The 18,912-nt window shown below is 43.0% G+C and overlaps 1 protein-coding gene across 1 annotated transcript in view; it reads right to left on the bottom strand.

Moving 5' to 3' along the window:
* The window catches only part of ZNF608 (zinc finger protein 608), a 150,108-nt gene extending 137,947 nt beyond the window's left edge, over positions 1 to 12,161 (bottom strand). Inside the window, exon 1 of the mRNA XM_036903190.2 lies at positions 11,663 to 12,161. Coding sequence (XP_036759085.2) covers positions 11,663 to 11,803 — 141 coding nt within the window. The 5' untranslated portion in view covers positions 11,804 to 12,161. The remainder of the gene's footprint in view (positions 1 to 11,662) is intronic.
* Positions 12,162 to 18,912: the final 6,751 nt, after the last annotated feature.

Raw genomic sequence — 18,912 nt, 5'->3', positions numbered from 1 at the left:
CCAACATTTCAAGGTTTAAAAATAAAACAACTGTCCCATGTATATGACTGCTTTCAGCTGGCTTCAGCAGCTACCCATTAACCAATATAATCAACAATCATAGGACAATTTTTTTCAAGGCTGTTTGTAACACTTCTAAATGTACCTTTGTGACAGTCAAGATAATATGATATGAGAGGATTCAATGTGATAGGATAATAAAGAATTGGTCTATTTTCTCAACATTTAGACATTTTATAAAAATACACTTTGCTTCTCTGGTGACTTCTGAATTCAACCTCTCGTCTAACACTTTTTTAGTGAGAGTAGTAGAAGCAAGGAAAACACAGATAGGTCTCTGTGGGGAAAATGGAAGTTCCTATGGCCAGATCCTCACCTGACCGTAAACTATTTGATGATGTAATTGGCCTACTGCTAGGCTATTGCTTCAACACCCATTAGCAATGAGCTATTATTGATTGAGTCACTTTATAAAGAGTTCTTCTCAGTGCTCTGGGCAGAGGCAGAGATGAGGTGGATCACAGACCTGTAGACTATGGATGTAGATGTGATTCTAGTGCTTGACATACTGGGAGAATAAAGCTGGGTATAAACCCTTTTATCCCAAGAACATTCTGTTGCCATTTGTTGACCTTACTGAATCCATAGTGAAATTGCCAGGGCTGAAACCCTCAAGCAAGACAATTGTAGTAGTTGGCAGGATACATTGTAGACTGAGGAACAGAACAGGCTGCCCTTATGGGAGGGGTAACTTCAGTGGGCTGCCCCTATGAATGGGGAGACATTTGAGTGTCCCCAGTGGGCATGTGGTCTGAAGTGGCTTATCTCCTAGAGGACTGGGCCCCTCCCCAGGACTGGGGGGAGGTGGAGGTGATTCCTGAGGCAGTAGAGTTGGCTCTTGGGATAATAAGGAAGTCCTTTGAGAAACAGAGTGCCTGTGAGGTGGCAGGAATCATGGGCTGTCTGTTTCTCACAGTATTATAAAAGGCTGCAGATGAGAAGAACATGCTCCTGCAAGAGACACAAGAAATGGCAGCATGAGAATGTGAGCTGTGAGGTGCTGTGGATTTGTTGAATAGTGAAATGGTGTTGATATGAGAGAAGGCAGTACTATAACATGAGCTATGAGATGCTATGGAGGAAGTAAAAGATAAATTGAAAAATGAAATGATGCTGCTGTGAGGTACTGTGGAAGAGGTAAAGGCTGTGAAGGAGAAAGACATACCCCTGCGAGAAGCACAAGAAGAGGCAGAATGAGAACTCAAGCTGTGAGATCCTGTGGAGGAGGTAAAAGATTCTTTGCAGAATGAGACAGCAGTGCTGCAAGGTGCTCTGAAGGAGGCAAAGGCCATGCAGGAGAAGGACATGCTTCTGCAAGAAGCAAAGGAAGAGGCAGTATGAGAATGCCAGCTGCAAGGTATTGAGGTGAAGGTAAGAGAGCTGTTGAAGACTGAGCTACCATTGCTGTGAGGCACTGTAGAAAAGGTAAAGGGTGTAGCAGAGGAGATACTCAGGGGAGTGGAGAGAAAGGTGCTGTAAGCCCAGGAAATGGAGGAGGTGCCAGGGAAGGACAAAGGGTGCTGGAGGCACTGATCTCTCTTCTTTTGGAAGCACACCTGTTTGTAGTAAAAAAAATAAAGGCGCAGCAACTGTGGGTTCCCCAGGTCGTGGAGCACTCTATGCTCTTCCCCTATACTCAGGCTGAGCTGGTGGATTTGGGCTCCCAGTTTCAGCAGAGGCCCTCAGAGTAGATATCAGCTTGGCTCCTGAATCTTTGGGATGTAGCAGGGGATGGAATTATTCTGTCTGAATCAGAGATGGGAAAGCTGGCTCCCCTGACAGTTCAACCTGCCTTGAGGCAGTGATTACAAAATGCACACCAAATTGCAGAAAATCACTCCCTCCTCGATTGGCTTATGACTGTGCTTTGCACAGGATGGCCCAGTCAGGGTGATTTACCATCCTCCCCTGCTAGAGGGCAGATGTATGCTGAGTTCAACAGGTGTTACAGAGTCAGGTATGAAAAATGTCATCTATAGTGCAGAAAATTATGGCCTAGATGAGGAGCCTTTTACTGCAGGGATGAGAAATATGGTGCTTCAGATGGCTCCCACATCTCTCTCTGGGCCCCATTTGTGCCCCTCACTTAGGGCAGCCCATAAGTGAGGTTACCTGTGTGATAACAGACATGGGAGAAGCTGAAGCAATGAGAGCATGGAAGGAAATACAGTCTACTACTTAGAGAAAGAGTTTAAAGGGCCCCATGAAGAAATGAAGGCCCAGTTGTGGGTTGATTTAATAGGGGCAGGAGCAGACAGAGAGAAATTAGATGAGCAGTCAAACAGAATCTTACTGGAGCTGTGGCAACAATTGAAACTGGAGGAGCAGTTCTGGCTGCTGATGACCAAGAAGCAGAGGCTGGAGACAGTGCCACAAGTCTGGCCTGTGTGTTTGCAAGCCTTCCTCTGGAGAGTGAGCTGACCTCACTTGAACCCGCACAGGAAGATGATAAAGGGATATGGTTTGACTGGAGGGAAGATTGAGGTAGGATCACTGGGAAGGATTGCAATGATCTTTCATTGTCCTTCCACAGGGATACCTCCACAGCCCCACCATCTGTCATGGACTTGTAGCCCAGGACTTGACAGTATGGGAGAAACCACCTACAGTGCGGCTGTACCATTATATTGATGATGTCATGCTTATGTCTGATTCTCTTTCAGATCTGGATGGTGCAGCACCTAGACTGCTGCAACATCTACAGAAGGCTGGGCTGTGAACAGCACCAAGGTTCAGGGACCTGATTTGTCAATCAAATTCTTAGTGGTCGTCTGGTCAGGTAAGTCTTAGGTTATTCCTGAAGCAGTCATAGAGAAGGTCCAGGCTTTCCTACCCATATCACTGTGGCATTGTTACAGGAGTTTTTGGGTCTTCTAGGCTACTGGAGATTGTTTATCCCATACTTGGCACAAATTCTGAAGTCCGTATACCGTTTGGTACAAAAGAGCACCAGGTAGGACTGGGATGAGACACGTGCATCTGCTTTTGCTATAGCAAAATGGGCAGTCAAGGCCGTGTAGGCCTTGAATGTGATAGACCCATTAAGGCCACGTGAGCTAGATGTTCATATAACCGAAGACTGTTATGTCTGGGGTCTCTGGCAGTAGCTTGTAGCTGGAACAAACTCACCAACCTATTGGATTCTGGTCACAACTTTGGAAAGGAGCAGAGGTACACACACCTTAATAGAGAAACAATTGGCTGCCATGTACCATACCTTGCTGGCTACAGAGCCTGTCACTGGAATGGCCCTGATAAAGATAATAACCACCTATCTCATCATGAGGTGGGTATGAGATGGGGCCCAAAAGCTTCAGAGTAGCATGGCACAGACACCTACTGGCTACGTAGGGGTACTTGCCTACAGCAGTACAGTGACCTCTCTACTGGCCCCTTGAGTGAAGAATTCCAGTGCTCATTGGAGCCAGTGACATATTTTTAGTGAAAGGCAGGAAGAATTTACTTCAGAACCATTAGTAGCAGAGAGTCCCTATCGGGAGGGAAGAGCCCCTATACCCAAAGATGCACAGTACACAGATGGCTCCAGCCATGGGCAGCCCCCAAAATGGAGGGCTGTAGCTTTCTATCCTAAGACTAAGAAAATATGGATGGAAGATGGTGAGGGAAAGAGCAGTCAATGGGCAGAGTTGCGGGCAGTGTGCTTGTGATCAGCCAGGAGACCTCCCCAATACTGACAGCTGGGCTGCCTATTGGGGCTTGACCCTGTGGGTACCTGACATGGTACCATGCCAACTGGATAGTTGGTCACTGTCCCCTTTAAGGGCAAGAGCTGTGGCAAGACTTATGGGCCTCTGGTCAGACTAAAACAATTACAGTGTATAATGTGACAGGCCATTTGCTACTGAAATCCCCAGGAAATGATGAAACAGATGAATTGGCCCAGGTATGTTGGCTAGAAGGAAAGCCTTCCTTTGGTGTGGCCCAATGGTTACAACAGTGTTTGCTGCACATGGGGCAAAAGACAACATGGGCTGTATCCTGTTTGTTTGTGGGGCTTGCCTTTGATCTTTGAAGAAGTCAGCAGGGCCCGACAGGAGTGCATTGTGTGCTCTAAAAGGGACTTAGACCAAGTCCCACAGCAACATGGGACAGTAGGTAAGGGGCCAACGTCCCTCTTCAGGTGGCAGATAGACTATATTGGGCCTTTTCCTGTGTCAGCCGAGTGTCCTCTGTTGCTGTTGTGGAACCTGGTTACAATGCTCCACCTTTCTTGCACAGGGACTATAGTGGAAGATTGAAGACATGTAGATTGTGAGGCAAGAATCCTGGTGGGGTGGAGTGAGGGGAAAATGGAAGTTCCTATGGCCAGGATCCTCACCTGACCCTAAGATAGTTGATGATGTAATTGGTCTATTGGAAGGCTAATGCTTCCACATGCATTAGAAATGGGCTATTACTGACTGAGTCACTATCTATATAAAGAGCTCCGCCCAGTGCTCTGGGTGGAGGCAAAGACAGAGGTGGATTGCGGGCCTGCAGACTGATGGATGTAGATGTGATTCTAGTGCTCAACCTACTGCCATGAGAATAAAGCCAGGTATAAACCCTTTCACCCAAGAATGTTCTATTGTCATGTCTTGGTCTCACTGAACTTGCCCGGGGCTGAAATCCTCAGGCAAGACAATCATCCTCAAGAGTTGAGTTTTACTGCCTTGAGTCTCAAGGGTGCAGTGAGAGTGACCAGCATGCCTCAGTTTCCACTTCTGCACTATGAGGATTAGACATACTCATATGGTTCTTATAAACACTTACTGAGTGGACACGTGTAGGGAACTTAAAACAGTACGTGGTGCAGAGTAAGCCCTCCATGAAGGTTAGCCCCTACCGTCATCATTACAGTGTCCCCCAATGCCTAACACTGTGTGTCACACAGAGGGGTGCCTAGTAAACGTTTGTTAAATTGAATAACCCAACTTGTTCAACTGGATATACAAGAGAGTTTATTGTAACTATCTTGCTAGAATATGTAATGATTTCAGGAAATTTGCATAGATTGCTTTTATTCATTTGCACCGTGCCTCTCAGAGATGTGCCAAACACCTGTTAAGCAAAACACTGGTTAAGAGAGCTCCTGGAGTTATGTAAGAGTCTCTCTTGCAGGGTTGCTGATTTGGAGGATTAAACCCCTGGGAGCACTGCCGGGTATCTGAGCCAGTGTAACACAGACGTATGTTTAACCTATTGACCTCGGAAGGGCACGGATTTAAGAATCCTCCATACTTTCAAGCAGTAGCTCAGATTTTCTGTTCTTTTTTTCAGCCTAGCTTTTAAGGAGTATAACCATTTAAAGAATGGAGAAAGCAATTTTCTGCTATTCTAATTGCTACAGACCCTGGATTATGTCAACATGGCACTTAGTTTGTCTAAGAAAAAAAGCAAGCCATCGACCTATGCATTTCCAGGTCTCAATACTAGTTGGCATTCCTTTTGTTCATCCCTAGTCATTTTCCTTTTGCTTTCCTCAGTGCATACCTCCAAATGTATCCATCTTTATAATCTGTATTTTTAAAATCTTATCCAGTGTCCTTGTCCTGTAGACACAGAGAAGAAAATAAAGGCTGCCATATGAGAATCTATTCTCCTTTTACCACGATCTAATGTGAGAAAGTGCTTGAAGCATCATGCGAGGTGCATGCAAAGCCTTTAATAGATGTTAGTTCCCTAGTTTAGAACAAGGTGTTTCTTAGCTTAGAGGAAGACAATGTACAAACGTTGTTATGTAATGAAAAAGGTGTAATAATTCACAGCGAGGAAAGACTCTTTTGCTTTGACTTACCCAGGAAACTTTTTAAAGGTAGCTTGGATGCATGAAACACTTGATTGTCTACCTGCCTGGGAAAAGCTTAGCATCTTTTCATCTATTGTCTGCTGTCCCTTGGGTCAAGAATTCCCTGGGAAGAAGGAGGGCTCTAGAATAAGCAACCATCTGCCGAATTTGAAGTCATTCTGTTCTAGTCATTTTTCTATCTAAGGCTGACCCTTCAATTTATATGCTGAATCCATTCCTTACCATCTCTTTGGGGTCCTGGTTTTATCAGATATTCCCATTTCTCTAGTTTCAGAACGTTTCTCTTTTCTGATTCTTCCCTTTCATGGTCTTTCTCCTCCAAACTTTGTGTTTTCCCAGAGTTCTTATCTCCATAAAAGCATGGCTATTCCATTCAGAAATTCAGGGATCATCTTTGATACAGCGCGTTCCATCACCACCCCCTCCTGCCCATAATCAATCCATCTTGTTGGCTGTTCCTCCATCCCCTTCTCTCCCTTCTGCATTCTAATTTTTTGGATTATTGCTAGTAGACTCTCACCTTTGGACAAGTAGCCCTGGAAGAATTTTCCCTGTTGTAGGAACTACATTTCCTGTGTAATGATTATTTAGTGGACACCAGTGTCCCACTAAAGAAACACTATTTTCTCATGAGTACTGTGACTATTTCATAGTTCCTTTCGCTCTCTGTGGGTGACAAGGTCCAAGGGGTCATTATTCAGCCTGGTGGATTTCAAGACCAAACAAGGCTTAGCTACCAAGGGCTGGCATAGGGGAAGCAAGAGGGTATTAGTGGCCAATTCAGAGTTATGGTGTTTCTGAGTGACCAGAGCAGAATGACTTCAAATTCAGCAGGTGATTGCTTACTCTAGAGCCCTCCTTCATCCCAGGGAATACTTGACCCAAGGGGCAGCAGGCAGTAGATGAAAAGATGCTAAGCTTTTCCAAGCAGGTAGACAACTGAGTGCTTCACGCATCCAAGTTACCTTTAAAAAGTTTCCTAGGTCAGTCAAAGCAAAAGAATCTTTCCTCACTGTGAATCATTACACCCTTTTCATTACACAAGAGCGCTTGTGCCTTGGTCTCTATTTACCTCTATCAATGAAATGCCAGTCATTGTGCTGCTGCTTTCCCACATTTTTCCTCAAAGAACACAGTTTTCCTGTTCTGGAGATTTTTGGCAGCTTCCAATAAAGGAAAATGAGGTTCCAGTTAATTGTCTAGGGGAGCTCTCTGTCCTGCTTCCTAGCTCTGGGGTCCCCTGATGGCTTCCTGCCCTTGACTTGCCTTAGGGAATATTGAATTGCTGTCCATTGGATATTCCTGGGTTAGTCCATACATTACCGAGGGACCACACAGGATGTCACCTTTACTCCTTGAGTTTAGCCTCTATTTCTGTCTATGTACTCTGATGGCTCTGCTACCAATAATGTCAGTCATTAATTTAAACATGTCTTTAAACCCCAGATCTCTTTCTAGTCAGAATTATTTTTAAAGGACAGGCCTCTGTGTTGTTATTTCCACAGTCCCCGCACAACAGCTGATGCTCATGGAGTGCTGGCTGAATTACATTGCCCTCAATTTTTTAACTGACAAGCACATACAAACAGCCAGAACAGAACAGCCAGTCAGCACAATGACATCACGTTCCTCCTTTGAATGGCACTTTAAAAAAAGAATCTGCTGAACTCAATCTGCTATGTCCTAACCTAGCTTTGGAAAATGGCCTCACCATCACCATGAGGGAAAAAAAATTGAGATGGTTGAGATTCAGGTTGAGATTCAGATCTATCCAGATTAGCTGAGAAAAGGATGGTGGCTTTGCTTGCTTGCCCTTGTGCTGTCTCCTTTCATCATCAGCAATTCTATCCCTCTCTTATCTGATTGTGCAAGGACACATTATCTCACTGGCACATGAATACATTGTGGACAAAACCCCCAAATGCAAATGAACAGGAAGGACGGGCTGATCCTGAAATTAAAGGAGCTCTGTTTCCCCCTCCCGTGGCCCACGGATAGAGAAGTTACGGATATTCTGAATCAATGCCGTCTCTACTTATTCAAACTTTGTCAAGACAAACCTTTTATCTCATTGTTCTAACCTACACCGAGGAGATAATTTACATGACAGAGATTATATTGCTATATTTAGTAGCATGCTCTCTGCCCATTTCTGCTAACTTGCCTTTTATATAAAACATTGAATGGGCTTTTCACAACTTGGAAGGTATGTGTGTGATACTATTTAAAACATGACATCTAGAAAGCAGGGCAATTTGGGTCGATTTTGTACACTTCATAGCTTTAGGGGAAGATCAAAAGAGACCTAATAGTTCTACAGTTCCTTTTTAAACAATGTGTACTATTAGAAGGAAGCTTCTTTAAGTTTTATTGGCATTCTCTTCTCCCTACAAACAAATGATTATTTTCCTTTTTTACATACTGTGTTGAGCTACCAGAAGCTTTAAAACAAAAAACTCTGACACTGATTTACTTTTCTTCATCCATTAGGTTAAAACAATGAAAAGAAAAGAAATTATTCTGTGGGACTCAACAGTTCATTTGAAGCTTTGACTTGAGAGGAACTCACGCAGCATTCTTTGATTTGTTTCCTAGCGTTAGCTGGCTTAACCCTTTCGGACTTGTCCGAACACAGCCAGCTCACTGCCAATAAGGGAGTCTGCTGCCCAGATGCACGACGTCACGTAGAAAAACCTTCTTTCCTTGCCCAGTGTCCATAGTTCCCGAAGGATTTAGTCAAGATAATACTGGCTCCGGTTTTGAGCTGACCTGTTTGAGTGTGAGAGTTAGTGAGTTTCTTCAAATTGTATTTCAAGAGTGACTCCAGATTATTATCTTGGAAAGCTATAAAGCCTTATGAAATAGAAGGTCTAATAAACCCTGACCCTACACTGTCTTTCCAGCCTCTGAGTTATCAACCTTTAGTGATTCTCACAACCCCCTAGGACCACCACGCAGTTCTCCACATGCCATGATTTCTTTTTCATGCTTCATTTTAGTTGCTGAGCTAAGCCTGAATCGGCATTTTCACAAAGTTCCCCTTCAGAATTGTAAATAACCCTATCTCCTTTAGTCTAGGACATACACAATATTGTGTTTTTTTCTCAAAATAAATTAAAATGGAAAAGACTTCAACTTAGGCTTTCAATTGATCTGTTTTCTTCATGTTTCAACTTTTGCAAAGGGAGGAAAGTGTGGAAGAGGGGACAAAACCCAAAGTATAAAATAGCATGAACAGTGTGTATGAGAGCATCTCATCTACTATGATGGAGTTAGACTCTCTGATCAATTCATTTAAAAAAAAATGATCATGTTAGGTTTCCAGTGGAGGTGAGAAATCTACAAAGCATCAGAGCTTTTGAAATAAAGCTTCTTTTTACTCCTGTTCTTTAGGGGCATGAGTTTGGAATGGTGTTTTTTTATTAACAAAGTAGCTCTATCAAGAGGCATCCTAGGTATGCTTCTGTACCAGTTGATCCCTCTCTTACTTCCTGTTTCCATTCTTCCTTATCCTATTCTTCCTTCATTTTATTCTTTAATTCCCATTTTCCCCCTTTTGATTTCCCTGGGTCTTCACTGTGCACATTGGTTCTTAGCCATTGGTGAACTAAACTCCTAACAGTTTTATGACCCTCAAAGTTTTATGACATCAAGAAAAGTCACCAAAGGCTCCTAAAAGGATCAGGAAGGGAAATGGGCACCTACAGATACTGCACACAGCTGAATTTCCCAGTCTTCTCCAGTCATACCTTCAACCTCAAAAGCAATTGAAGAGGTCCTTTAATTGTTCACAAGATTCATTAGAATCCTCTATGCAGGTGGGTATTGGAGTTATCTGGGTAATCCCTGTTCATACCCAGGCCCCCACTGAGATATTTCCCCAGATATCCACTGAAGACCCAGAATTCACAGAGAAATGCCATATTCCATATGAATTTTGCTATTTCCATTGCTGGGGGTGGGGGGGGGAAGTAAGCTTTAGTGGGAAACTACTCACACAGTTCAACCATCCTGTTATCCGATTCTAGCCTTTTTTTGTCTTTGAGCTATTTTACAATTTAGTATGTCACAGGTAACTGACAGACATGCAAATGCTTCCCTGCCTGGTAGAGGTTCAATTGACTTCGCTCAGCTCCCCCTGGAAAAAAAAGCCAGTTTTGTGTCATTTGCATATTCATTTCAATATTCCTGATCTTTAAATCTATCTCTTCAGATTCTCTTGAACTGGTAAGAACATCTGTTGGTTCCTTCTTTGATTAATGAGTAGACTCAAATTCTTAACATGTATTCATTTTGATATCTGTATGAGGGCCATGATTTTACCCTTCTTTGAAAAGTATCTTTTAACAGCTATGGATAAAATGAGAGTTCCTGTGGCCAGGATTCTCACCTGGACCTGGTTGACTAGCTCACTGCACACCTGTGGGCAATACACGGCTGTTGATTCTATATAAAGAGCTCCACCCAGTGCTCTGTGCACAACATGGTGGCAGGGCTCCAAGGCTGCAGGAGAGCAGAGGCTGGAGTGGTGGCAGCGACCAGGACAGAGGCCCAGAGGACGGCTGTGCAAGACAACTGTGCAGGGGGGCCCAGAGGATGGCTGTGTGGGACGACTGTGCAGAGAGGTCTAGTGGATGGCTATGCAGACAGAGGGGCCCAGAGGCAGAGACCAGCTTGCTGCATGCAGACTTGCTCTGAGTGAAAGGGATTCTAGTGCCTGACCTGCCACCTGGAAATAAAGTTGGGTATAACCCTTTCACCCCAAATAATGTTCTGCTGTCAATTTCTTTGGTCACATTGAATCAATAGCGAACTTGCCTGGGGCTGAAACCCATTGGCAAGACACAGTGTTCTCCCTAACCTTTACTCACCATTCTTTCCCAATTTCTGACAGTTCTTTTTATCTACAGGTAGGGGGTTATGATTCCTGGCTTCATTATTTGATAGGCATAAGTATATTTATAGGCACGATGGGCTGCAGTATGTTGGGTTGGGATGTCCCAGAAAATCTGGAATGCATGGTTGCTTAATAGTTCTCATAGAACTACTGTCTCCAGCTGGAAAAGGTCTTAGGTTTATGTAGTCTCCTCCATTACAGGTCAACCAATGCCCAGAAAAATGGAAATTATTATTTTTTAAGTTTGCACAGATTTAGAGTTAGTAACAGAATTGAGTTTGAACCCAAGTTTGGCTGATTCCAGACTCCAAAGCATTTACTATTACTGGAAATCTACTCTTCTAAAGTGAGGATGACAGGGTCTGTACCTGAAAATTATAGTAACACTTAAATGAAAGTCAGAATCCTAACCCCATGCCTCATTCAGCAGGTCCTCAATGCCTGCCCTCAATGAACAAAAATGGAACCACAAAGCAAATGGCACCATTTTGGGTCTGATTGGCCCCCGAGTCTAAGTAATTCATAGACACACATATTCTCCCGCAATGCTTAGGCACATAATAAATGCTCAGTGAAACTGTGTTGAATAGAACTGATTGGAGCAGAACTGGCAGAGACACAAAGGAACTCCAGCTGATTTTAAACAAAGCCCCCTTTAACTGCAGAGCTTGAAGGAGTGAGCGCAGTTTCATTGTGAGTCGTACCCTCACCCCTCCAGGAACCTTAAATCCAAAAATGCACCCAACCAGGCTTGTACTGAATAATTCATAACCTAGAACGACTGTTGTAACTAAATATCCCAAACTATCTTTTTCCCATTCCTATTTACATAGGAGTATTATCATAACCCTTTCAGAGTACGTGGCCTACTTCGGGAAATCGGCAGGTGCACTTACGTGGGTCAGCGCTCCCCTCCTCAGCTGACTTCCCAGGTGTGTCTTCAGGGCAGGTGGGCGATGCCGGACGGGCGCAGCTAAGGCGCTCTGCAGCACAAGGGCCCGAGAGCTCTTTAGGCTGTGTGCTAACAATATTTCCATGTACTCTGTGCCCCCCGCTCCCCCAGCTGTTTCCTTTGCTGCCTGAGCTGTTTGGCCAGGTCTGAGCTGCTGCTGCTGAAGCCTTTTCTGGCAGGTTGCCCGGTGAGCAGCTCTCGCGTCGATTCCGCCTCTCTCCCAGCCGCCTGCCTTCAGTATAATGGGCAACACTGAGAGCTGTAAGGCGCTCCGTCGACAAGGTCAGAGTGCCTTTCATTCCTGCAATAATCAACCAGTGTAGAGACCTGGGGAGAGAGAAGATAGAGGTCAAAAGAGCAATTACATTTCACATTGACTCCAGAAAAGGCTCGGATCACAAGACTGAAAAGAAAAACGGATTCTAGCCGCATTCTTATCCATTCCCTTTCTGGTCATCTTTGTTATGAACACTGGCCTGAAACCGTAACAAGTTTTTAGCTGGATGACGTGAAAAAAACACATCTTCCGCCCGCAGATGAAATCTTTTCTTCTTCGACATTTTAGCACTGTCAGCATATTGCCATAGAATGCAAATGAACTGCTGGATCCATAACCAGAGACAGTAAGCAAAGGCCATTAATTATGTTTTTAAAAAATGTTAACCCTAGCAGACTGTGTAACAAGCAATTGTGCTAATTTCAATCTGTAATCAGGCCCTACATTAGCATAACTTTATTTATTTAGCATTAAGGCAACAATTTAGAGAATATAATTTAGTTGGAAATGTCAGTAATTTTGAAGTGGCAGATTGTTGTTACAGAGCTACCGCCATTTGACCTTACAGCTGCCAGGACTAATTACTTTAATTGCATTAATTGCACTGACCATTCTGGTGGTTAGTGTAGTTGCTGTTACTCTTTAACCACTGAGCAAATCAACCTGGCTGAATTCTCAGTAAAGCGGGCCAGTGTTTCCTTCTAAATCACCTTTGATTCTCTTCTATGTTTTGAGAGCCCAGATAACAGCATTTCTCCCTGCTCTCCTTGATATCAAGAATTTTAAGGAAAACACTTGAAGGACAAAGCAAATCTGTGTTTCTTAACTGGCCCTTATTTCCCATTGCGGATTTGAATAAAAGGCAATTGGTTTACTAATGACCGGGAAGTGCCTAAAAAATGGCTGTGACAGTTTGACAGCCAAAGTTTCTCACTTGCCATTTTGGAATGAAGACCTATTAAAAATTCTGCGTTCTTTGTCTCCACCTCAGAGACTGAACACGTAGGGTTTTCTGGGATTTGACTCGACGCAAATTGAAATATACAGCTACGTCCTAGCTTAATACCTATGAATCTAAAAAATATTTTCTCCTGACAAGGAAAGATCCACAGGATATTTAATAAATAACTTGCTACCAGAACTACATCTCTTAGTTGAAACAAAGTACTCTTGGAAAACCCAGTTCTTTTACAGGAAATGGTGGGATTTGAAGCCAGAAAGACTGGATGTTATCCAGTTCATCTCCCCACTGGAGGCAGGTATCCGTTCCTCCTGGTTTCTTCCAGTGACCATTTGGTCTCTGATTAAAGGCTTCAGGTTATTTTTCTAGATAACTCACATCACTGTGTTCAACTTGAATTGCTAGAACATTCCATTACATAAGGATATACACCTATCTGTTTTAACTTTTATTCACTAGGTAATGAGAATAGCCAACATGTATTGAATAACTGCCATGGTCCAGGCACTGTTTTGGACACTTGACAGGTATTTTTTTTAAATGTAATCCTCCCAGCAGTGCTATGCAATCTGTATTATTATTGTTCTCCTTGTTATCCATATGAGGTAATGTAATTCATGGCAGAGCCAGGATTCAAATCCAGTTATGGGGTTTGGACTCTCTGAGCTTGACCTCAGTGATAGATTGCCTCAGAATTAGATCAAATTCTTCTTCTGAGGCAGCATGGAGTTCATAAAACAGCTTTCCTGCTATGTCGGTGACTCCGGGCTAGCTGTCCCATATGTTCCTCATGTGACAGAGCTTCAGTTTGACATTTCTCTGCGAAGTGGGGCACTCAGATCTGAATACAGCCTCTCCACTCCTGGAGTGTACAATGCTTCAGGCTGAGTTCTGCTCACCCACAAGCTCTCAGCCCGTACATCACGTCCTTGGGAAGCTTTCTCTGATCCCAGGTCTACCTTAGGAAGCCTTATTATAAGCTCTGGCAGGACCACAATGCTGTCTTTATCAGCATTGACACCCGCAACTCAGCAGTTAAGTACCCAGCTTCCTGGCCTTTAACAGGGAAGGGAGTACTGGTACTGTCCACTTTCAACAGCTTTGCCATTCACTAGTCAACTCCACACAAAGCACAGAGAAATTCACAAAGCTCGACTCCTTCAGGCTGAGCTGTACGTTCCGATCACGTGGCATCCACAGGAGGAGGTACATGTGTGACTCTACTACTTTTTTCCAATTCACCTCTGGCTCCTCATCAGGTGTGGAGCCCTCATTCTGGCCTTTCTGATAAGTAGTAAACCCTTTGGACCTGGACTTCTATTCTTTCTTCTGTGGTTCCTTTATAGCCGGTATATCCCTGAACATCACCTTTGATGCTGGTAAGCCTAGATCCTCACTGCTTCTTAAATATATCCCAACCTTCTGCTGCCATTACTAGGCTTGAGGCTGCTTTTTGCTCATGTTTTCCACTACCCTCATCTTGCTTTCACCATCCCCCAGGAATCTGTGAAATGTTTTCCTTCTCTGTGCTCACCAGTGTTTTCTAGTCTTTGCTTGGGTTAGTCTGTGCATTCTGTCTTCTCACCTTCTCTCCTACCTCCTTTCTCTGTCCCCTCCACATGGCCTCGCTTCAGTCCATTGTCAACTTCTGCGTGGACACTGCAGGAGCCGCCTGGCTTCTGGACGATGCCCCCCTTGGAGATCCTTCCCACGGCTGCTTCCCCCAGGGAAAATCATGCCTGGCATTCAGCGTATTGTTTTCAGTCCTTAGGCACATCTGCCAGGCACCTTTACATTTTCAATGGGAAGGTCATTCTTCTGGTGGAGAAGAGACAGCAAAACAGGGGCTAAGAAATTCTGGTTTCTCTTTGTCTGGTTAACATTACATCATAATCTCTCAGAAATGGGACTAATAGCTCCTTGTTCTTCTTGCTCCTTACACACTGGTAGAAGTCATTTTTTGCTATTCTTTTTTCCCCGCAGCAAAATCGAGCTTATGTTTCACTTTATTCTTCAGGACACATTCTTCTAGGTTGGTAGCTATTGCATTACTCTTGTTTTTGGCTGCAAGTTCTTTGATCTTCCAAACATACTTTTTAAAATCTGAGCTCAAAGGAGAGTTCTCCGAGCAACTATATTGATTTCTTTAGTTTTTCTTTCATATTCAGCTAATTTTTACTATATAGTTAGAATCTCATTTTCCACTCCTTCTGGGCCTTTCTATATACCCTTTTAGAAAACTCTCTGGCCATGAGACCAAACATGTATTTTCTTTGAACTTTTTGAAATTTGTTTTTCTGCAGTCTAGGACACAGGTCAGATACTGATTAACATTCCTGTCTTTTGCTCATTTGAATTCTAAGCAGCTCTCATTTTCTTTCAAGGTTCTCAGCACTTTTTTGTTCTAAACCTGCCCTTTCTGGAATCAAGTTAGAGTAACTTTCTCTGGGTGCACGCTGACAGTCTAGTCTGCTGGACTACCTCTGTCCCCAGGGGCGAGAGTACCCCCTAACCCCACACTGCCTAACGATGGTGGGTGGGAGCAGGGGTGGCTTCAGGGGGATGCTAGCATCTTCACTGTAGGGAAGGCTACCAGGTCAGTCTCATATCCCAAGTCATTGAATACCATCATCCTTTACCCTGATGTGTTCCTCTGAAGGTGTAGAGTGGAGATGGTAAAGCGGATGAGGTTGGCAGAGATAAGGGAACTAACATGAGAGATATGGAAAGTGAAGCAGCACAGGGTCGGGAGGTGGGGGGAACTATCTACCAGACTCTGTCGTGTGCCAGGCATCATGCTAGGCACTCACATACACCCATCACCTATTCCTCCCAATACCTTTTTAACACATGTGGCAACTGAGCGTTATGTAAGTTCATTGGCTACTCTAAGTCACAGAATCAGGGAACACAGAAGCCAGGAATTAAACCTTGATTTGAAGATGAGAGGATAGCAAAACAAAACAGATCATTATAATTCATTGCAATACAGGCCTCTCGGTTACATGCATTACCAAAGAAACAACCTTATAAAGGAGATGTAGGTACAAATCAATGCCTGTTACAACAAACATCAAGAGGACAGCTCTTTGGCTGCACATTACTAATAATTCTGCTGTATGTCACTAGAATTTTGTCACAGCTTCTTCCTTGAAAATGTAACCCTTATTTCAATGTTTTTGCTTGGCAGAGTTTCTCGTTGGCTTGTTTTGTTTTGTCTTAGTTTTAAATTCTCTTGGTGAAATCTCTTGGCAAAAAAAGAAGAGAAAATGAAATAACACCGTAGTGATAGTCATATAACTTGTGATCCTTAAAGGAACTAGTCTTCTTGGTGCATTACTGTCAGCTAAACATATAAATGTTCTTTGAGATATCTGCTTCTAGATGTTAATGGAAGTATTGATTTTCACCTCTGTCTTTTTTTTTTTTTTCATAACATCTATTTACCATGCCACCTCCTCATCTCTATTCTGAGCTCTGCTCTCTTAAGTGTCAGTGTCAGAGGCATGTGCCAAAACTAGGGTGACTAAGCGGGTGTCAAGCCAGTTGCAGAAACAGAGAGGAGACTTAACTAATGGCATAGGTCTTCCAAGTCAATGGACCCTGTCTCTCCTAATTTCATTATCAATTCACCCTAGGAACCTGACAGAGTCAGTATGTTAAGTCCAATTCAAAAGCTCAAATACAGAAAGGAAAAAAAAAAATCCAATTTTAGAGTCAGGTAAAAACATCATAATTCAGAGAAAAATCTTTATTATTGATTTATAGCCGCAGACTCTTGTCCAAAGGTTTCCTCTTTAAATTAAGAATACTAATGATTTCCCATTCTGAAATTAATCCAAACACTGCACAGATTCAAAAAAGGCACTAATTGTTGGCCTTGGACTAGCAAGTGCCAAGGAATAGAGCCTAGCCACATCTTTTCAGCAACTGTGGCAGATGACAAGCCATGCGATCTTGAGAATTCGCACGCTTCCTTGGGAGGCACTCTTGTGCGGGCCAAGTGGTCACAAATTTGAGATGGAATATCCTGTTTGTTGAAGCTTCTATACATGCAACCCAATTGCTCTCTGATAAACAGATGTGTTTGGAACAAGAGTTCCTGCCTAAGTACTTTGTAGACTTCGTTGTGCTTGTGTTGTGGAAGAGGCGACACACACCCCACGTGGGACAAGTCAGGCAGTCTGGAGCCTGTGTGAGGCACTGAAACAGTTCCAAAGGAAACCCTAGCACTCCGGGACATCAACAGTGACTTCAGACAGAATGGAAACCAGGAAAAGGAAGCAGTTATTTGTGGGGAACAGGAAGTAGACAGCAAGAGGCAATTGACATAGATAGAGTAATTTTGCTACTGGATATTTTTATTTACCCTGTGCTATATTGTATGTATTTTTGTAAGCTATGTTAAATTATTTAAAAAATAATGTAGGGTATGAATGAATGAAAAAATGAGGTCTCTTTAGAACATTTTAAGCTACTTTATTAAGGAAAAGAAAAGAAATTCAGAAGCCATTTCAATGTTCCTTAAAATTAAAAAGACAAACAACAGCTTATGTTCTTAATCAATTATCCCTCTATTTTTAGTAAGTTGATTATCTCAAAACGTTGGAGTCCTTTGCAACAACTTCAGAATTTGTCTTTGGGGCAAGTCTACCATTTTGATTGGTGTGTACATTAAAGAGATTTAAATTTGAAAATGCAGGCCACCACAGCCTTCTGTTCTTATATCTAGGATGGCCCGTTTCTGTGTGTATTGCAACACACTCAGACTGAGTTCCTGGCATGATCACAATGTCCCCAGCTCCTGCAAGGATCCCTAGAACAGAAAAGACACACAATGGACACTACCTGGGATTAATATTAAATAATACATGAAGCTAATCTGCAGGATGGTAACAAGAATTAAATGAGCTTAAAGGTAAAACCCCAAATCTGAATCACAATAGAAACTCAGCTAAGTTCCCTGCTCTCTTCTTTGAACTAACGAAAAATCCTTTCATTTTTAAAGCAGTAAAGGATACTAAATATCAAATTTCACTTAATAAATAATATGCATTCTGTAGAACTTGGTTTGCTCTTAATAATCACAGTTGGTATACTTAGGAATGTAAGGCTCAAGCAGATGGATGGGAAGAGAAAAACCGGGAAACAGAAAATTTGGCTTCGTTCTCATCAATGATTCATGGGGAAAGTGGGTTTAGGAAAAGGTTGGTTTCCCTTCATCTACTTCTCTTATCAGTTCCTGGATCTCTGCATTTTCTGTCCCTCTTGGGTGAACCTCCAGGCGCTGGGCACCAGCTAAGTAAGGGGTGGACACTTTAAAGGAGCTGCAGGAAATTTGGTGCCAATGGCTTAGATCAATGTTACCTCAGACTGAGTCACTCTTTACACTGCATAGATGTCACGACTGAGATATCTTCTGAGCTCTTCTACCAAGAATTGCCTGGCATTTGTATCTTGAAACAGCCAAACTCCTCTAAATTCAGGCTGCTGAGGAATAGTCTACACAGGTATTATAAGGATAAGGCACCCTCATGGAAGAAAGCATATAGGGGTGATATAGCGAGGGGGGCTCTGTGCACCAAAAAGGCTCGAGGTTGTTTGTTAATGATAAGCACTGTTAATGACTTTGGCCTTATAGGAGGAACGATTCCCCGCATGTGGATACCTAAAGGTTTGTTAGGAAATTTATATGCTGGTTAAAAAATATCTGGTGTGAAATGCCAAGGAAAGAGAGTAATTGCTTCCATAAGTGGTCTGGTCTATTCTTGTGAAAATGAACATTAGGCGACAGTGGACTCCTGTGTGGTTGATTTCCATAACTAGTTCCAAAACAGTGAACACAGGATGTTCCTTTCTGAAAAAAATGTCCACCATTTTAATAATTGCTAAGCATGTCTTTCTCCATCTACCTCTTATCTCTTTAAGTTGCTAGTAAGAAGGGCTTCAGGCCATC

This window comes from Manis pentadactyla, chromosome 13 (assembly GCF_030020395.1).
Source record: "Manis pentadactyla isolate mManPen7 chromosome 13, mManPen7.hap1, whole genome shotgun sequence".
In the NCBI taxonomy this organism is placed as follows: domain Eukaryota; kingdom Metazoa; phylum Chordata; class Mammalia; order Pholidota; family Manidae; genus Manis; species Manis pentadactyla.
The sequence above is the reverse complement of the archived record's forward strand: the minus strand, read 5'-3'. Positions and strand labels throughout refer to the sequence as shown.